General features: G+C 39.5%; 1 protein-coding gene across 1 annotated transcript; it reads left to right on the top strand.

Annotated features, from left to right (window-relative positions):
- Positions 1–33: 33 nt before the first annotated feature.
- LOC140933201 (STAGA complex 65 subunit gamma-like) lies at positions 34–20,838 on the top strand. Its single transcript, XM_073382715.1, has 12 exons — positions 34–229; positions 1,476–1,623; positions 3,174–3,304; positions 4,398–4,507; positions 5,135–5,256; positions 8,970–9,113; positions 9,912–9,964; positions 11,570–11,627; positions 13,303–13,343; positions 13,816–13,850; positions 19,889–19,941; positions 20,299–20,838. The coding sequence occupies exons 1-12, from the start codon at positions 66–68 to the stop codon at positions 20,368–20,370; spliced, it is 1,131 nt and encodes a 376-aa protein (XP_073238816.1). The 5' UTR covers positions 34–65; the 3' UTR covers positions 20,371–20,838.
- The last annotated feature ends 378 nt before the right edge of the window (positions 20,839–21,216 follow it).

Below are 21,216 nucleotides of genomic sequence, written 5' to 3'. Positions count from 1 at the left end.
CATTCCTGTAGGCCAAAGGTCCTAAGTACTAGTCAGTCCCAGTACTTATCATCTCAAAATCCAATATGGCGGCAACAACTGAAGATTTTCAGACACGTTGGGGAGAAATTCTCGAACCGCTGCCAAAAGCACCCACTCTTCATATTGAAATAACGGAGCCAAAGCCAGCGGACTATGAACTACCAACGTTGCATCAGCCCTCTTCGGAACATTTCCCTCCCAAAGACGAGTAAGTTGCAATTGTCGTCGCATCTAAGTTTAATATGCCTACGGTTTTCTGTGACAGTAAAAACCCGCGTGGAAGAACAAAGAACCTAGTGGTTTTAGAACCTGCTGGCAGGTAGTTGCCATTTTAATACTCAAAAATATAAAAACCTGTTTAGCCAAGCAAGATTAAACAGGTTTGTATTCGTTTTAGTCCATGGGGTCTTCGTTTTAGTCCAAGGGGTCTTCGTTTTAGTCCAAGGGGTCTTCGTTTTATTCCAAGGGGTCTTCGTTTGAGTCCAAGGGGTCTTCATTTTAGTCCATGGGGTCTTAGGTCGTAGGTCTTCTTTTTTGAGTCTTCGTTTTAGAAACACCCAAGTTACATTACCAATATAGGGATGGTGGAAAATTTCTTCTGATGAAGTCAGTGCTGTAATAGACCATTTTACTGTTGAGGGCTCAGTACCTTAGCCTTCAAGTGAATGCGAGGCTGAGGTTGACCTTGTTTTGGTACAAACCTCCAAATTATACTTGAAAAATACTAGTTGGTATAAGAAAAACATAATTTACATATTAAAGAAAGCAGGAAGGATTGTATCAAAACAAGGTCAACCCCAGCCTTGCTTCCATCTATAAAATGGGCTATTCCCTTCTAAAAGGGGAAAATAACATCACCACGTTTTCTTTGGGGATGGGTACAGAACAAATGTAATACTATATTTCTGAGGTCTTGATGCAAGAAATGTCGATTTCTCCAATGAATGATTTTTTTAAGGGGTCACCTCTCAGCGGGGGGTGGGGATATCATAATATTAATAGATGACCCTCAGAAGTGCGTAATCATTTTGTGTGAGCTTTAGATTAACTTTCCAATCCATAGTTTGGAACAAATTGTAGCTGTTATTACGATTTTCCTCTGTATTTCTTAAATTTATAATCAGTATAATTATCCAAGCTCGAGTTGGTCTGCTGGTGATTTGACATATTAGTTCAAGTATTTTGATATACCAAACAAACATTTGTAAGTCAATAGGAACTTCCATCTGCTCCACTTTCTGAAAAGACTGTTTTATGTCAGATCACGTGCTCATCATTTTTTACATGTTTCAATCATGCAACTCCTTGGCCTGTTGTAGCTGATACATTTAGCATACAACAGCATGACAGTCTCTTTACCAGTTGCTATTTTGGTTTTTCATTGTCTTGCACCATTGTAATGTAGCCCTGAAATAATTTTAGATATTTGACCTTCTTTTACCTGTCCATTGTAGACTGCCTGCAAAATTTATGGCATCTGTTAAGCCTCCAGTTGACAAACACTCACAAAACTTGACACTCCACTGTATTGAGCTACAACATCATAAACGACGTATGCGGTTGATGCTGATGGCAGCACAGCACCAGTATGGAGAAGCAGGGGTATATGACATTGATTTTTCTGTTTCTGGTAATGTAACAATAATCATTAATGTTTATTTTTTATGCCTGGGATTCCAGAGATGTTGGGGAGGGGGAAGTGGGGAGAAGGGGGAGGGAGTGCTCATTTTCACACAATTTCATCTCAACCCGTCATAATGATTATTTGTGTGGAGCCACATTCTTCACTGCCTCTTGTCAACTTGTCTTGTGATTACATAAATTTTAACTTTCTTGGGCAACTTTGATACCTAACTTTATGTGCAAGAGAAAGAGGGCTTCCAAATGTTTAGGACTCAATCTAAGAGACCAAAGAAAATGATTTCTTAGGTTCTAACAAATTTGATTGCCTAATTAAGGAGATGCTCTTTATAAGAAAACTCAAACCATCCCTAAACGTGCAGGCAGACTCGATTTGCCCAAAGGTGTTCACTTGAAGAACTTGTGATCCTTTGTTATTATGCTAATTTGTAGAGACTATAGAAATCAAATCTTGGCATTACTTATTCATTTTGCCTTGAGAATGGTGTCATGATGATACCGAAACGTCGGCTTTTAACATTAATATTCGCTTGCTTACATTTTATTAATAGCCTCATAATTATAAGTGTTATCAGGAGAAAACTGATTTTTCTAATCTTTGGTGACTTTGCAAAGGGTTAACTGACAGACATCCAATAACATCACGACTTAATTGACCAGTGAGGTCAATAACCATTGTTTGATACCAGTGGCGGATCCAGAGGGAGGGCTGTTCTCCAAAAAATTTTTTTTCAGCCCTTTGGGCCTCAGTTTGGTCTAAAAATAGGGGGCATGGGGGCCTAGGCCCCTCCCCAGGATCTGCCACCAGATACCATCAACAGTACTGATGTCAGACCTATTCAGGACCCCAGTGTTCGTACCAGGATTTTCCACCCATAAAGAAGCTACAGCTGTAAAAGGGGGTCATGAGGGAGAAAAGTGGGTTACAATTTTTAGATACAGTTAATTCAATGCTTAACTCACAGGTCTGAGTTAGAGTAAATACCTCATACTTTCTCAGATAATAAATATCCAATTTTTACATGCAGTTAACTCAACATTCTACAGCTCTGAGTTAGAGTAAAGATGCCATAACCAATTAAATCTTGGCTTATATTATAAGGTTCAGTGTACGTATGTAAAATACATATGTTTTGTAAAAGGTTTTCTTTTCCTTCTTTGCACCTTTGGGACCCCTTGGGCCAATTATAGTGTGGTATTTCCTGGAAAAGTGCTGGAATGCTGTGGTCTGTTAAGAACACTGGGATCCTATATGCTACTCTCACCTAGACAATCATATTCCACTTAGTACTTAATGAAACAACTCTTGGGTTCAAGCCATTTGCCACTTGACAGCTATAGTATTTCAATTTAATGGTACTGTATAGTTTTATTTTTATAGCAAATACATGTAGGATGAAGTTCCAATTCCTCAAATTATTTTCTTTCTTTCTTGTGAGAAATATAAACTGAGTCATGCATCTGCATGGTCACCTGAGCTTGTCTTTGACAGAAAATTTTGTTGTTATTAGAGATCTGATGGTGCTGAAACAACTTCATTACCTGCTCATCCACCCAGACCCAAGAGATTCTGCTCCAGTCAAGGAATTGTCACACCGCCAACTCAGTCCACCATTCTTTCAAGAGCTAAGGAATCTGTTAGGTAATACTCACTTAGCTGCTTAAATAAAGTTAAGTTGTTAATAAGGCACCAGAATAGCAGTCATGGTCTGTGTTTATTTAACTCCCGATCTGACTACCTACCAGGATTCAAACGTAAAGGATGATCTTGTAATTTGCCAGTGATCTTTTTTCTTTTAACCTCTTAGGTCTTCTTATCTTTCTCTATTCATAAGAACCCTAGCCTGCATTGCAGTCAGACTTCTCACTCAAGACCTAAACAGGGGTTTCGTTTCAGGCCGGACGCCAGACGCAACGTCTGGTTGTTTGACATGTAATGTCTGGTACTTCACACACAAAATAATAATTATTTTTTTAAGTGTGAAAATCGTTTTTTTCTTTACTAACGAAAGAAAGACTTGACCTTTATTTTACCCACTTAGTTATGTAATGCAAACAATCGAAAAAAAAGGAGATAATTCCTGTCATAATCCCGGTTACCCAATTCCGGTCCAGGGAAAGCAGGAAATTGCATTTTAGAGAGTCCAATTTTACAAATTTCCCGGGGGGGCACTCCCCGGACCCCCCTAGGAGTTCATGCCTCTGACACTCAATGGTGTGAATGGTTCACATCCACCAGCTGAACCACTGCATCTGGTACTTCCAAATGCTACCAAAAACCCTGCCTAAATACACTGTAGAGAAATCAAACTTACTATTGATGCTGTCTAGACTGTCCATGAGGCAGACTGAAGAACCCTCGCACTATTCAGGGAGAAGAATTAGGTAAACGTCCAAGGTCGTTGTCTGATTTTTTTCACTCTGGTTACAGCTGATGGGTCCAATACATGTAGGCTGACTCTCAATTTCCTTTATAACCAAAACCTAATTATTCATGATTGTATTGGTCTTTGTAGTAGTTAAAGTGATAATATTATGAAAACTTTTCTCTCATGTAATCAGTAAATTATCAAAATAAAAAATGAACATCACAAGTTGATTAATGTAATCGACCCTGATAACTCGAACTTTTTTTTTGTTTTCCATCACAGTTCGAGTTATGAGAGAGTTCTTCTGTAATATATTTTTTTTTGTATTGGTTAATTATAATAAAAAATGTTGTATCTCTATTGCAGCCCTCATGGAACACATTCTACACTAGCATGTGCTGAGTTAGACAGTGCATCCAACAGACACTTACTGATGAGAGCTGTAGCCTCCTTGTGTGCGCTTGCAGGATTTGATAGTGAGTTCCTCTCTCTATACAAGTACTCAGCACAATTCTTCTGTATTCTTCTGTACACAGCTGTCATCTACCAGTAATCTGTAGTTTTCAGTTGTAAAGTTTTCAGTTTTTTTTTAGGATTAAAATCTTTTACGTTCATGGATTGATACCAAGGTATTGGTCAAAGAGTTTGTACAAGTATGAAAATATTGAAGTATGAAAATATTGAAAAATGTTTGTAAAGGTCTTGACCTGCTGCGTTTAATAGTGACCTAATGCAACAAGGTAGCTGGGACGTAGAGGTTTGGTGTCAAAAATAGCAACCGGAAGTTGATATTTTCTGTTTTGCAGTGCTTTGACTCAACAAATTCTTACAGCAGGAGTCAAAACAAAGGCATTCAGATTCATTGTGTGAGATTTCCGTCAAGTGAAACATCGAACTTCCGGGGTCAAAAATTTGTGTACCGGACACATATGACGTTCAGGGAGAAATTTGCTTTTAAATTTTCTTCAACTTTGAATGTAATGGCCTGGAAAGTACATTTTTTTAATGATTTTTGGGTGTCCAAGACAGAAACATAAATATAGCCGCCATGACGTCATGCGAAAGCACTCTATACTCTAGTTAACTCTTTTGTATTTCCTCAGTGGCAAGTGAATCTGCTCTGGAGATACTTACAGACATCCTAGATGACTTCAACACCAAGCTTTGTCATCTTTTGCGAACTGCAGTTGATAATGAAGCCCTAAATGGAAGAAGTGGCTTTTCAGTAAGTGACTCAGGATACGATATGTTTGCAGCCATGCATAGATCTAATCTTGTTGATTGAGTTTAACGCTGAAGTTGCTAATCCCACCTGAGAATACAGTTGACTCCCGATAACCGAACCTTCTAGTACGGAAATAGAAAAAAGTTCGGGTTAATATCGGGAGTTCGGTTTATCGGTTGAAAGCAAATAACCCGAAATAAGGGAATAAGCATATGGAATGGGAAAGGAAACACGTATCATGCATACTTTACTTCAAGGGTTAGTTGACATTTTGAAAGGGGAATTAAGCAACAAAGCTTGATGGGCAAAAAAAAGAAAGACAAAGAATACACGGTCGTTTTAAAATAATTCAAAATATCGGACTGCACTGCACTTTTTTTGTTTTTGTTTTTATCGAGGGTAAAATTATATAGAAATGATCTGAGGGGAAACATAAAATTACTTCGAGTTAGCGGGAGGTTCGAGTTACCGAGAGCGCAAGGTTCGCAAAAGCGAGGGTTTCTCTAACTCTTAGGGCCAGTTATTTAAACGGCGTTTTGCCTGCGTTTAACAAAATTGCGTTGTGTGCTGTTGGAAGTCATTTACAGTTTCCCCAGCGCTTTTATCTAAACACCATTTATCGTGAATAATTTCAATACCGCATATAGCGTAGAGTGAAAAAGCACTTATTTTCTTAAATTGACCCACTAACAAAGAAAATAATCTTGAGGTCCAATGATTTCTTGCGTCCTAAGTTAGACTTTGTTTAAGTAACTGACCCTTAGTTTCTAACACATGATTGTAATTCCTCCTTCCGATAAGCTTCTAGAGTCCATAATCAAAGACTTAAACAAACTTCCAGCCTTTACTAATTCCTCACTCCAGATACTGATTTTGATAATGATGACGAGTGCTAAATTATGTAAATGTTTTGACTGGCTTGAACTAAAGACACAGAGTGGTTATCCTAGATATCATAACTGAAACTTACACAGTCAGTTTTTAAACCAGCTGTTTTAATTTTGCACTCTTTTGTTTTACCCCTGAAAATTTTGCTGAAAATCACCTTTTGAAGCTACAATCGGCGACAAAATGAGTTGAGACACTTCGCCCAAAACTGGGGTTTTTTACGTTTTATTAACTTCAAAAAAAGGAAATATTGCTTTCCTCCTCCATCCCCTCCGTGCAATGTTGTGCCCTTGTTGTAGCTACCTGTAGAAAACAACAAACACCCCAACTTTGAATGGAGGGGACAGGGGAGGGGTGCGGATTCTTTTGTTCTCCGAAGTTACCCTAGTTAAGCACAATGTCTCAACAATTTTGTCGCCGATTGTCTGAATCTCAAAAGTGGTCGTACGTCCTTTAGAAAGTTAATTGAATTTATTTCTTTATGCTGTGATGTAAGACCCCCGGTGGCTTTTTATTTGTTGTGTTCGACTTCATCATACCTATTTTAGAACAATTAGAATAAGGCGATTTCGTTATTTTCAGTGCGTAACATTTCGTGTCACGCTTAACCGTGCCTTGACACCGTGCGATGTGGCGCGTCGCGAACGATTTCTTATTCTCTCCTTTATCGAAGCGCATCGAAACAAAGAAAAAAGTGAAAAGGATAGAAAACTTAATAGATTTCTAGGCCTTAAAGTAGTTATAATGGCTAAAATTGCTCTTTAGGAGGAATTTCCACGAGTAACCACGAGTAACCACGATGAGTATAAAATAAAATAATCGGATTATCTTTTAAGAACAAAGTTGGTTACTCGTGGTTACTCGTGGCCAGTCTCCTCCTGACCTCATACTTTCTACTGTAAAGTACATTCTTCAAAGACCCTTATGGGTATATGGGCAACGAATCTGCTGCACAGTTTTAGCGATGCTATGCAGCTGTGCTGTGCGTTAGAAGTTGGAACATTTTTCCTGAAAATTCTCCTGCGCATAGCAATCGTGGCTATTTTATCGTCCATCACACCCTTATCAAATAGCCAAACTTCGAATAAACACTTTGAACTTACTAGGGATATATTCAAATACAATATATTATCTGCCATCGATTCCTACCGATCACACTTAGTTACCAGAAGAAAATCAACCATTCGGTACGTGGGTATGCTGCGTAATTAATTGAAAACACTACCGAGTACAAAGATTGTCAAAACTAATTTTCCCTCGAAAAACACAGGAAAAGGATTATATGGGTATTTTATCTATCTTCTGAAAAACGACCCGGTGAATATAGTAATCTCAACTAGTTACCGTCTCCTAACCGATGCTAATAAGACAACAGCGCGTAGATTTCGATCCAGACAATCGGCGACAAAATGAGTTGAGACACTTCGCCCAAAACTGTGCTTTTTTACGTTTTATTAACTTCAAAAGGAAGAAATATTGCTTTTCTCCCCCATCTCCTCCGTGCAATGTTGTGCCCTTGTTCTAGCTACCTATAGAAAACAACAAACACCCCAACTTTGAATGGAGGGGACAGGGGAGGGGTGCTGACTCTTTTGTTCTCCGAAGTTACCCTAGTTAAGTACAATGTCTCAACAATTTTGTCGCCGATTGTAGTCGAGCTGTTTTCTGTCCACTTAGGCTATAAGAGGCCAAAAGCGTCTTCCTCGATCGTTGTTGCCCGTATTCCGTAACCTTTGGTTATTACTAGTACTAGGAGTATTCGGAGCTTAAGAGAGTGCGTTCGACGTGTTTGTTAGCTATTTAGCAGTGGGCTAAACCTCTAAGTGAAGTGCATGTAAATAACAACGGGTCAAACACTGACTATGATCCTCAGGATATTCTTTTGCACTGTAGGATGGTCAATAAAATTGGCTACGAATTGGGATACAGAAAATTAAAGTCATCTGAAAAGTTATTGATTGAGATGTCAAAAATAGAACTAACTTTAAATCTGAGCTCATAAAAAAACAAATACAGTGTGCAGAACACATTTTTGAGATGATACAGCTGTATCTACATATCCGATCGTATCTTAGAATGGAGTTTTTCCTATTAAAAAAAAAAACTTAATTGAACACTGCGAGAAAACGGTAAACAAATCTAAACAGAAATTCGATTATCGCCAATATTTCGTCTGTGAACGAGTGTCACAAAATAGATACCAGTGAGAAAAACTGTTGCCAACGCAGCCAACGATCAAGAAAAAGATGAACAACGCTTTACGAAGACAGGAACCACTACGCTAGTTAGAGCGTCATAGTGAGGCACAACGTATGCTAGCCCCTCAAAGCGAGGCAAATGTTTGTCGACACAAATGCAATCTCAGAAAATCTCGCCTATTAATTGCACAGGACACCCAACAGAAATTAGGGGTTGCGTTCTCGTACCTCGAACGCATAACAGATGCTGCCGTGCTATGCTGGCTCGACTGCATGCAGCACGACACTAGCACAACTTGGTTTCAGAAGTTGAATTTAATTCTGTCGAATAGAACGGCTGTTGCCTAAGATAAAACGCAAAAAATAAAGAAACGGTAAAGCAAACTTTTAACTGTTTTCTAATATATTTATAATTTATGAATTGAGTTCGGCACGGTGGTAACACGACGTTTGAAACCAAGTCGAGCTACTGCCGTGCTAAATTCGAATTTAATTCTATGAATTGAGTTCGGCACGGTAGTAGCACGACGTTTGAAACGGGCCTTAGATGATTGGCACATCACTGCGGTAATGTATTGATATAATCTTGAATTTTTCAAAACATTATTTCCTCATTACTTTATTTAGGATGCAATAGAGTATGCCCTGCATGAGATAGGCCTCGGTGGCTGTGCTGCTATTCAAAAGTATTGGACTCAGGGAGTGCAAGACTATGCTGTCAGACTGGACCAAGAGGATATGGAGATGATACAAGATTACAAATCATTTCTTGTGAGCTATTATATTTGCCTAGTGACATTTTGTTCCTTTTTTTTCATATAGCAACTAGCGGTTCTTGAAGTGACTGAGGGTAAATCTTATTCCTCAAACATGAGTACAGTATAGGGCTTTAAGTAGCTGGAGTCTGCCTTTTTGCGATGTTAAAGGTCTAACCCATGTATAAGCATCCCTGTACTGTAGAAGGAAAAAACACTTACAGAATTTCTAGAGTCTCAAATGTCCTCCTAAAGCATGAAGTACAGAACTAATTACTTTTTTCTTGAGTCTTGTGTAAGAAAATAACTTTATAATGTAGTTCCTCAAGTTTTCAACTAGCACACTCACAGCTCGGCTAAAAGTCACCTACGACAGCAGACGCGCAGGTGACTTCCGCAGATAGCTGGAAGCCTTCCACAGGTAAATGCCTTCCGCAGATAGCTGGAGACTTTGTCATAGTCCCAGCCGCGATACCTCTCATTCCAAAGGGGACACATTCTCTGGACCCAAGAATAGGGCCATTTATACGAGCACAAATAAGACGCGTCTTACATAAGACGCGTCTTAAATAAGACGCAAACTGTACCATTTATACGAGCATGTCTTATCTAATAAGACGCGTCTTAGCTAAGCCGCGTCTTATTTTAGACGAAATGTGCCGTTTATACGGAAAGTTCGCGTCTTATGTAAGACGCGTCTTATTTTTCCTCGTATAAATGGCCCTAATGTCCTCTTTTCAGAGATTCAATTACAGTGACGTTTAAGGAAAATAGTTAAAGCAACATTAAAACAGGTTGTTGTCTGTCATTTCAGGATCCGGCAACGAAGTCCTCACCTGCAGGTGCTGATTTGGGAGTTTATAACACGTAAGTGTTTTAAAAATACACCGTACCTTTTGAATAAAAAGCGTTTTCAGTCATGTTTAAAACCTGCTTTATTTGTTAGCTGTGTTAGTCGATTAGCTAACTCTAAAACTGAGGGAAACTTTTCTTGTTCTGATTGTGTTATAAACAGATGAGATCTTTCTGAGGTAGATACTCTGGGTAGAGCGATTTTCGTATGAGCTTGAAAAGTGGTTTCGGTATAAGTTTTCGTTATTTGTTTTATTAGCCAATGGATGAAAAGATCAAAACATGGACTCTGGGTTTTCCCGCCAAAGAAAACCCTAATCTAAAGAAGGCATTGTCCGATTGGCCAATCGTGTTGCAGTATGACGTCAAAGCGAAGTATCGATGGATTTCTAGAAAGTTCTTGGGCATGAAGTTTCTTCAACCTGAGCGTTCGCTTAATAACCAAATAAAAGCTATAAGCGTTTGTATCCCTTCGACAAACCAATCAAATCGTTCTATTTCCGTTCGTTTGTTGTTTCTGTTTTGTTCGTGCGTTTCTGTTTCAAGGTCATATGAAAATCGCTCTAACCAGTCACCTGTGCGTCACATGTTTTTTTAACGAAATGGAACCCCGTATACGTTGCCAAGTCATTCCTTGTTCTTGTATTGGAAAATTTTCGGTCCGTAGGTAACTTATTGCAAGGAGGCATTGAAGTTTACACAAAAATTTTTTCCTTCAATTAAGTGCATCTTTGTTCACAAAAATAGCTATGAAAATAAAGTTAAGTTTCGGGTTTTGGAATCTTTCCATCTAGTAAATCTCTTTGTTTGTAGGTTTATGTGCTTGTGGTCTGCGGATACACCCGTCCTTGCCGCCAGGGACATTTATCTGTTCCAATAAAAAATCAGGATAGTGTTTTCAAAGCCTGTAGAATCGTTAGTTAGTCGGACGGTTATTTCTTCAAAGTTCCACCGAATACAAAGCTATTATAATAAATATCTTGATTTTTAGTTGCACATTAAGTGACTCACTCTGAACTCAATTGATTCCTTTCGCCTACTAATTCCTTCCACCGCCCTGAAATTATCGTTGGATTTTTATGGTCCTTTCTTCTACTATTTTAAAAGTTCACACTGCTTTGTGTATAGAAAAGAAAAAAACATTGAATATGGTGTTGAATAGTAATGTTCTCTGAAAACATTAACGATGCTTAAAAAAGTCCCGCCCGGTACTTAGTCCGGGTTGAGTAGATTTTCTTGCTTGGCAAGTAACGTTTAAAGCTTACTTGCCCTATGGGCACTGTTGTCGAGGCAAGTCATCCTCCTACTAAATCATCGACTCAGACAAGCAAGTAGACTACGAGCAGTCTCTCTTTTTTTTTGGTCCGTCAAGAAAATTCGCGAGACACGCAAATGACCAAGCACGTGACTGCCCTCTTTTCTCGCGTCTCGCGGCTTCGTCGCTCGCTGCTCGCGCGCGCGTGCATTCCCATCACTAAATGTTAAGAAAAAGAGAGACCGCCCTCAGTCTAACAAGCAAGTAGTTGTACCGGGCAAAATGTGAAAACTGCTTGCCCAAAGGACGTGCTGGAATTCAAGTGTTTGTCGAGCCCTGACAATTTTTTTTCTGATACTCTGTAGGATTAAAGAAGATGTGAACGTTAAAGGAAGTGGAGCGTTGTATAAGACGTCTGTTGGGGTGAGTGATATAAGAGACCTTAGGGATCTTAAGCAACTACTACGGCGACGGCGTAGGGTACCCGTACTTGAGTGCTAGGGTAAAAATCCTAGCACAAAGGTAACCCTCTCCCCTTGTAAACTGGCCCTTAGATAAGCAAAACAACTTTGCACATGCATCATGCTTTTTTGTACATTTCTTTCCCGTCACTGCACATTTCCTAATTTCATGTTTTGTGGAGGACGCAAATAAGCGACGACCAATTTTTCTTTTTCTTTGTAAATATGAATGCGGTCCTCAAGAAATCAACTGCAGGGAAATTCCTTCGCGTACATTTGACGTTTTTCAGCGAATGTAATAAACGCCGCGACAGCGTTTGAAAAAACGCGGGTTCATTTTAAAAGTGACGTTTTCGCTGCCGTCGCCGTCGTCAGTGCTAAAGTTTCCTCCTCAGAATTCGACGAGGACGATTACGAGAACGGTCCTCGTTCTCGAATCTAAAGATCTCTATTAGAGATATCAAAACCACTTTTACATATTGAGTCAAATGTCAATTTGTGCCAATTTTTCATAACTTGCAAGCCTGGACCAAAATTGGAAGAAGCTTGTCGATATCAATGCTGTTGACGTCAATCCTATTGATATCGACCGGAAATGGAACGCACAGACGTCACGGAATTTGTTATTGCGGAGCTGGAGAAGATAGCTGAACTCCTTGTTTGTTGATCACATTTGACGACAAAATGTGGTAAAAACAAAGAAGTGGCACACGAGCCGCAGGCGAGTGTGTTACTAATGTTTTTATCTTATTTTGACGTCCTCTGTGATTTATTACTGAACAGACCAACGGCAACATGGAATCTATTGTTTTATACAATAATCAGAAAGGAAAAACGACAGGCTTGCCTCGTATCGCTTGACTGTTCGAGGATTTGTGCCCGTTTAGGAGTTTTTCAAGTCACAAACGCTACTTTTCGTCTCTACTTCTTCTTTTCTTCTTTATCTTTCTTGTAGAACGTTTTTCAACGCCTTCACTTGTTGAAAGAAGAATAATAGCGAAAACATTTTGCAAAACTGCAAGTCTAGTCTTGACTAGTTTCCCGGAACGTCATCTATGTATCTGGCCCCAGTTTTTCAGAAGGTGGATAGCGCTATCCACCGAATAAATCTCTATGCACTGGACAGAGATATTCCTAATATTTATCCGCTGGATAGTGATTTTTCAGGTGGATATCGCTATCCAACTTTTGAACAACTCGGGCCAGTACTCTAACAGATCATGGGCAATGACCAATCACAGCGCGCGCAGCATTCACATCATTGTATAATGCTCAGTGTCTTAAAAGGGAGTTCATGATGTCACGACGACAGTGACGGCAACGAGAACGTCCAAAAAATTAAAAGCAACAGGTTTAATTCGCGAAACAACTCTGCACGTGCGGCACACGTTTTTGTACATTTCTCTACCGTCCCGGCACAACCTCGCTATGAAATTTCCTATTTTCACGGTTTTGGACGACGGTAAAACGCAGCGACTTTTCTTATAAGCCGACCTTAATAGAATATCACCTACACTTGACAAAAATTCACTTGGTATCTTGATAAACACCCTAAAAATTACCAACAAGGAAGCTACTGCCTTTGCCCTGCAAATAGCCTGCTCTGACGGTATCCTTGCTATTGTTTTTCTTTGCAGACCGACACCTCAGAGCAAAGTTCAGAGTTTTCCAATTTAAGGTACTGAATAATGTGGCTTGAATGGCTGTAGCTATAAACCCCGGGGCAATTCACCACCTTGGCAAATGTCTCGGAATCGTTGGGTTTTGATGACGTTTCTATTGTCCACGCCCACAAGTATGAAATGGTTAGGATGACGTAACGTATTTTGTGACACTTATTGTACAGTCATATTTCGATACTCTTTTGCTTTACATGTGTTCAGTGTTATTCTGTGGAACAGCTGTTTTGAAAGTTATGGACCAAAAGACGCTCGTTAAGTAAAAACTTGGAGAGTTTGCCAGACATGAGTTTATCATTCACAAATCCTTGATTGGAAACAATTTGCCAGACACAGAATTTTCTACTCGGACAGAGAGTTCTTTGCATACCGTCATTCCCCCCCCCCCCCCCCCCCCCCACACACACACACATTATTGTCATCGTTATCTTTATCGTTATCGTTATGATTGTTTTTTCTCTCTTTTTGCAGCCCTTATGGAATTGTTACTAATGGACCTAACACAGGTAAGAGAATCTTGTGCTATTTCGCGTGAAGTTTGCGCTGACTAAATTGTAGACACTCTCGCATTTGGTTTGTTTGTTCGTTTTTTTTTTTTTTTTTTGGCCATCTTAGCTTAACAAAAAGCAAACTGCAGGGATAAATATGAGGAAATATAAACGCATTACAAACGCATATTCCTTATATTTTATATTTGCGTTTATATTTCCTTATGTTTATCATCGCAGTTTGCTTTTTGTTTCCTTTTACACTGGCTCTTTATAACTTACTGTTTACAGTGCTAAGAGCGCACAATGTTTCTGGCTGTCGGTGCGACTGCAAAAAAAAACAAAAACAAAAAAAACAAGCTAACAAACAAACCGAAAACTGCCGCTCTTCTTTTGGTCAAAAGTGGAGGCCTGTGTTCCTACAATTTTAAGACGAAACCCGGAAATTTCGCTTAGAAATATGAACTAACATGTGATAAGTGGACCTGCTTTTGTCCATTGCCAAAAATGTTGGTAAAATAACTTGACTGACAATGAAAATTATTATACTACTGGTTCCGCGGGTGCAGTCAAGTTGAAGCGAATCCGTTGACCTGATTGGCTACCCAAGCGGGTAAAGTGATTATATCTCGCCCTCTCGGGATTTTTCCCTCAGATCCCATAAGGAAAAAAATCCTTTATTGACAAAGCTTGTTCGATGTCAAGGCGGCTAGATATTGGCCTCGTTCTTTTGTTTCGTTTTTACTGACCTCGATTTCGTCTTGGTCCTTAAAACGAATGTAAATTAAAGTGTATGATAAGATTTTTTCTGTCGTAAAATATGTATCCAAAATTTCAACTTGTTGAAAATCTTGCAAAACCTTTTTTAATGTCCCCTATTACGCGGCCACATTGACACTGAAGTATGGCGTAGAATGATGAACAGAAATGTCGAATAATTATCAAGATCAAGGAAGCAGCAAATACGAAGGCTTGTCGTTTTCGACAACTCCCCAATCATCTTCAAAATCTTCATTTACTTCGCCATTCCTTTGTAACAGTCAGATACATCGTTTAATTCCACTAAACAAAAAGGAATGACCAGAATTGGAAGCGAAAGCTGAGCAAAGCAAGTCATGTCACTGACGTCATCAGTCGGCTTCCTTTGATCCTTCGCACGTTCCCAGTATAGGCGAATCCTTTGTTTTCACTTTGCTCATAAGCATACAACGTAAACGGTAAAAACGTCGTCGTTTATACAAATTAGCTTCACTGTATACAGCTAAATCAAAAAAGTTTGCTCAGTTTAGTAATTGGTCATTGAAAACTGGGCATTACGGCATATGTAGCCTGCGTAGCAAGCGTTTCCGTTTGAGCAAAGAAAGACCGAGGAACGGGATTCTCGGTTTTGGCCGCGCGAGAAATGAAACAAGAGCCATTTTTCGCGCGGTCTTTGACTCTCCTTCCTCGTTCTTTGCTCCTAAACCGCACGGAAACGCTTGCTACACAGGCTACGGCATATGGAACAATGTAATGATTTACTTGAGTGACAACCAAACAATAGCGTCCAATGCGCAATTCCCAATGTCCAAAGCAACCTTTATTGAATCAGCTGTATAAGTAAAGGCACTATCAAGTAATTACTTTAGCACAGAATTGATCTCAAACCGTTATGTACTCCTGAAATGGCTCCTTTAACGATCATAAACAAGAAACCACACTAGAAAAAAGAAACCCGCAACTTGAGTGAGGTTTTCCGATTTGTTTCTAAAGAAACATTCGTTTCCTCTCCCATACAAATCATTACATTTAGAACGTTACGCAACAGCGCCGATGGTCATATGGTTATTGTTGTGTTATCCACTGATATTTGATTCAAATACAGGGACACGTAATGCGCGTTTACTCAGTTTTAACAAACTAATAATTTTTCACGATTTTGTTCGCCTTCCTCGGTGTACCCCATTAACACCCCTTCTAACAATTCATGAGCGGCAATGGGCTAGGTCGCATGAAGATAGATTGGCTTTTCGTAATAACTCGTGGATGTCAGGTATGCAAATTTTTAATCAATTATAATACATGCAAGAGCAAGCGACGACTAATAATAACAAACACGGAAGAATCAGTATTTCACTCTTCATACGGCGTCAATCTCGAAAGGTCCAAAAGCTTTTGTTCTGTGAGAGGGACAAAAATTTTCGTTCTGTTCTGAACATGTCGTTATTTCTGCTAACAGCAATATGTGGGATATTAGGAATCTTCTGTAATGTTCAAATGCTTTATACCTGTTACAAAGACAACAAAAAGCGTGCTTTAGTTGCAAGTCAGTTTGTAGCTGAAGTCACAATCATTGCAGTGAATATCGTTGAGGCTTGGAGGGAACACAGCCAAGATATAATATGGATGGCCCATCCAGAGAATTGCTTCCCGTTCTACAAACTGGTCACCATTTTGGCTACATTTTTCTCATGTGGGAACTTGTTGGTGATGGTAGCATTGAAATCTAGAGGTCCAGTTTCAGAAAGCGAAAAGGAAGAGGTTTTGACAAAACTCTTGCTATTACCAGGCATTTTTCTAGCTGCTGTTGGCTCCGGATCTGTGTGGTGGTTTAGCTGTTTCTCCCAGGACAACGATTCTAGAGCTAATCTAATTAGTGTTTCTGCTTTTATTGTATTGTTGGTAATGACTGTTCTCGTCTTTATGGCCTGGCAAACACGCCTCGATCATGCAAGTCACAAATTGTCCTCTCTGTGTGACTGTTTCCGTGAAGACTTTGGAACTGTGCTTTTCGTAGTGTTGTTTACGATGTGTATTGGAGCTTTGACGATTCATATCTCTATACCTCCCGGCTGTGATTCTGTTGAAATCAGACAGTTCCAAATCACTGAGAAGGCTCTCTACATGTTCATCATGAACTATACCGTCGGTATAGCTATGCCTTTGGCCTTTATGGATTTGAACGAATCGAGCTATCAAGAGAAAGACAAACAGGAGATAAAAGTTATGGTTGTTTAGCTCATAGCAATATGTTATATACATCGAGTCGGGCAAATGTAAAATAAAATTTTATTTACTGGGGACGCTGTACTCTGTAGGCGACAGGGGAAACCAACCTTAATGCGAAAAGTACCTTTCAAGGTAGTGAACTGCTATCGGGGTGGGGGGGGGGGGGGGTACTGCCATATAAGGGCTATATAGGTATGTGCCGCTGTAAAGGGTATGGTATTCAAGCAGTTTACTCTATGATAGGGCATATAAATCAGAGCGCTTGGGTCTACAATAGGGTATCATTTTTTAGGAAACTGTTCAGTTGGTTGAAGATTTTATCTAGACTAGGGATTGTGGTATAAGGTTTTGTTTTGACCAGACTGTGCTAGTGACCTCAGTAGTTTCTGGAAAACAGCTACGTACTCTAGGATAGGGGGGATTTGGGGAGTTTACTCTAGTATAGAGTAGTAGAATTCAGCTGAACTAGCTCTGGGTTAAGGGTTCCAGGGTCCCAGCGGCACATCCCCACCCAGAAATTCCTAAAGTACCCCCCCCCCCCCCCCGCCCGCCGGGACTGCTATAACCAAGAGAGAATTAGCTCTTGAATAAACGCATTCATTTTGAAACTTAATATCATCGATATTACAGAACTTCCGGAAATAGAAATAATAATATACTTTGTTGTCAAGACCTGAAAATAGAACAAAGATTACGTACAATATCAACATTTTAGAACTTCCGGAAATAGAAATAAGGATGTATTTATTCGTCAAGACCTGAAGATAGAACAGAAAGATTATGTAAAATATCTGGAATTTAATATTGATAAAATCCCAGTTAGTAGCCACAGATACAACATGAATAATGAAATGTCTCTATACGATGGACATCATTCTAGTACACATCTTGATCAATCAAATTTGATTTTACTGCCGCTCTGCTTGGTTCTATCAGCGATTTATTTTGAGTTGTTGTTGTTGTTTTTTGTGGCGGCGGCGATAACGGTGTCCAACATATGTACAGTTGAACCAACGAAGGGCTAAGGGACTGGCAAAATCTGTTCGCTATAACGAGGTTTCGTTTTATCGTGTTTCTTTTCCATATATTTTACTATTACTGAGGTAAAGAAAATCGTTCGTTATACCGAGGACTTCGTTTTATAGAGGTTCGGGATCATTTTACGTTTCTGGGAAACTGCCCACCTACCCCTCCCCTAAGCCAACATTTTGCCCCAAGTAAGAACTAAGTGTTAGTGTTGGTTTAGGGGAGGGGTAGGTGGGCAGTTTCACAGAGACGTAAAATGATTCCTGAGGTTCGTTAGAGCGAGGTCCACCGTACGTTACCTTTTCTATGCCTAAAGATGATTCATTATCCGTTTTTATTATTGTTGTTTGCAATATATGGTGTAAATAAAGAGATATTTACGTACTGCAAAGAGACTGTGGTCAAACTATTTATTCAAAAGTGACATAGAATAAATGGGCTTTTGAAAGTTGACATCCTTGCTTTTGTGGCTTTTTGCACAAAGAAAAATGTAGAATAATCTGTTTGTATAATCGATTTGATTTTGCGGTGCATTTTGTTTGTTTTGTTCTTGTTCTTTTTTGTTTCCCTGTTTGTTTGTTTCATAAAATTTGTTGAAAAAAGAGGCCTTTTTCATTGGATACGTGTGAACGGAAGGCGAACCCGCTGGGGAAAAAAATGCGGATTATCAAAAAATACCAAGTCTTACAGTCGACTCTCTCTTAAAGGACACCTCTGTATATAATACGGACTCCTTACTGAAAGGGGCACCCACTTGTTTGTCCAAGCCTTTCTTTACTTACTTCATTTGACTCCCTATGAGGCGGACATTACTGTTCGGGGGACACTAGTGCCGATGACAAAAGTGGTGTCCGTCTTAAAGAAAGTTGACAGTACACGATTTGAGGAGGTCTGAATCTGCAGGTTTTCAAGATTGTCATCTCTGAATACGACTTTGATCAGTAGAACTTCTTTTGTCGACGGTCTCAAAATTCGAGGAGTTAAACAACTCAACATAGGTCCAAACGATGAGTTTAAGTTAGTCTGAGTTAGACATGTACGTCAAAGTGCTTGATAAGACAATGAAGTCGACTGAAGATTGATTTTAGAGAAGAAGGGGAGAATTATAGCATGATACAAGGCCAACCTATTATAAACATCCAATTTCAAAAAGAAACGGATATTGGTGGACGGAAAAACCATTCGATTTTGATTCCATAAAAAAGTCTGTCTGATTGCCTGTTTATCGTTACCTCGAGGATAAATTTGAAGCTGGCTTAATTGGTCCCTGAACAGATGCCTGTTTCTCGAAAGTCTTGAAAATTAATGGCCAAGAAAGTTGGTGATTTTTATATTCATGATCGAGCTTTCAAAAGTTTTACGGACAATTTTTAAAAACAGCAGGTGACATTATTTTTTTCAGTTATGGCTTCTATTCATTAGATTTTGATTTCAATATTTGATCCCGCACCCGAAAAGTTACCGGGACATTTCGACAAAATGGGACCCGTTTCTCGAAAGTCCCGGTAACTTTTCGGGCCCGAAATCAAATTTCAAATCGAAATATAAAGAATAAGAGCGCGGGTCCTGGCTAGCAGAATACTCTGTTTTGTTTCATTAACTGATAGTTTTGTCATGTTAGATGCAAAACTACTGAAATTTCTATCTTGCATGTAAACCAAAACAGCTTTGCGGGCCCGTTAATTATCGGGACTTTCGAGAAACGAGCCCCAGGACCCGTGGTCTCTGAAGCCCCTTGCAATGGACACAACTTTGTTGGCCAACAACTCCCAACGTTGTTAGATGTCACATTTTGCGTCCGTTTGGGCACCCTGTTGGATGTTGTTGCGTGTTGTTGGGAGTTACTGCGCAAAGTATGAAACCGGTCAATCATTTAGCCCTGTGCAAACGGACGCAACTTTGTGGGGGATTGTTGCGTCCGTTTGCACGTAGCTTGAATCTCTTTTACAGGGTAAAAGGGGGTAGCGTGGCCAACGCGACACACTGCAAATGAGTGTTTTTTCTTATTCAATTTTAATTTAATTTTGTTCTTGTTTTTGTAGGAGAAGGTAACAGTGATCCTACATCTCCTAACTGGGGAATGTCTTATATTAAGGTAACTTCTTGAAGAGCCAACTTGCTTTCCGTTAAGCCCCGCGAAAACGGACGCAACATTGTTGGATGTCACATGTTGCGCCCGTTTGCACACCCTGCTACATGTTGTTTCGTGTTGTTGCGCAAAGTTTGAAACTAGTCAAACTTTTAGATACGTGCAAACGGGCGCAACAACTGCCAACAATGTTGTGTCCGTTTTCACGGGGCTTTAGCGCGAGCGAGACACGCAAGACGGGACATTGAAAACTTGGAAAGGTCATGAACAAAGTCATAGAAAGTCATGGAGTAGTGCTTGGTCACCAAGAAAAAAGCTCAAATAAAATTAATATTTGTTTTGTTCCTTTTATTTCTGCAATAGGCTGAAGGTGAAGAAGATGAATCGTACGATGACCCCATGAATGTTGTTCCAAAAACGCCGCAGTCCTCGTAACGCACGCCAAAGACAAGAAACGAGTTCTAACGAGCGACGGAACCCTGATACGCTAAAGACTTGGGCAAATGTTCCACCGCGTCTGAAGACAAAAAGGGTCGAATGAACCAGAACACGTGTTTTGGAGTATTATGAAGTCTAGAACATAAAAGATTGATGAGAACAATTTTAGTTGTCAAGATTGTTGTTATCTGGGTCTGGTCTTGTTATCACCTTCTATTTTCTCTTTAGAGATCGCCGAGTGTGCGTATAAAAACATATGCGGAGCTCAAGCAACGACTGCAATGGTTACGAAAACGAAGCCTGAATTTGATCCGATTACTTCGAGTCGTTATTTCTCCCTCAATAACGTCGTTGTTGAGAGGAGAAAACGACTCGAAGCAATCGGATGAATTTCAGGCTAACGAAAACGTCAATTAAGAGTATTTGCGCTGCCTTAAAATTTATCGCGCTTATTCCATCTGGTTTAATGCGTCAGGTGTTGGCAAATTTTTTTGGAGGTAAATTCTAGAGGACTGTATCAAAGTTCAGGAAACGAAAAGTAATGTTGTTGTGATGTGTTCCCGTCCTCGACAAAACGTTAAATTAATTGTTATGCTCTTTCAATATTCGGAGATGTTATTTTATCAACTTTATTAGATAATGATACGCATTTGTTAATGACGGAAAAAATTTTAAAAAGGATACGCCTATTGGAATATTTCTGAAGAGAAAAAACGCAATTTTTTGGACTACTGCAAGTTAAAAACAGCTTTTCCGGGAATGTCAATGTTAATGTTAATGTTCAGAATTGTTGATCAAACTTATATCTAAGGGCCAATCTCAGTGCCTAATTAGAATTTAAAA

The sequence above is a fragment of the Porites lutea genome, chromosome 4, assembly GCF_958299795.1.
Source record: "Porites lutea chromosome 4, jaPorLute2.1, whole genome shotgun sequence".
NCBI lineage: Eukaryota > Metazoa > Cnidaria > Anthozoa > Scleractinia > Poritidae > Porites > Porites lutea.
Note: the sequence above shows the minus strand (reverse complement) of the source record. Positions and strands in the feature narration are given on the sequence as shown.

Coding starts and splice junctions, on each gene's coding strand:
- LOC140933201 (XM_073382715.1), top strand. CDS start 66: ATGGCGGCAACAACTGAAGATTTTCAGACACGTTGGGGAGAAATTCTC. Junction 230..1,475: donor CATTTCCCTCCCAAAGACGA/GTAAGTTGCAAT, acceptor TGTCCATTGTAG/ACTGCCTGCAAAATTTATGG. Junction 3,305..4,397: donor AGAGCTAAGGAATCTGTTAG/GTAATACTCACT, acceptor TCTCTATTGCAG/CCCTCATGGAACACATTCTA.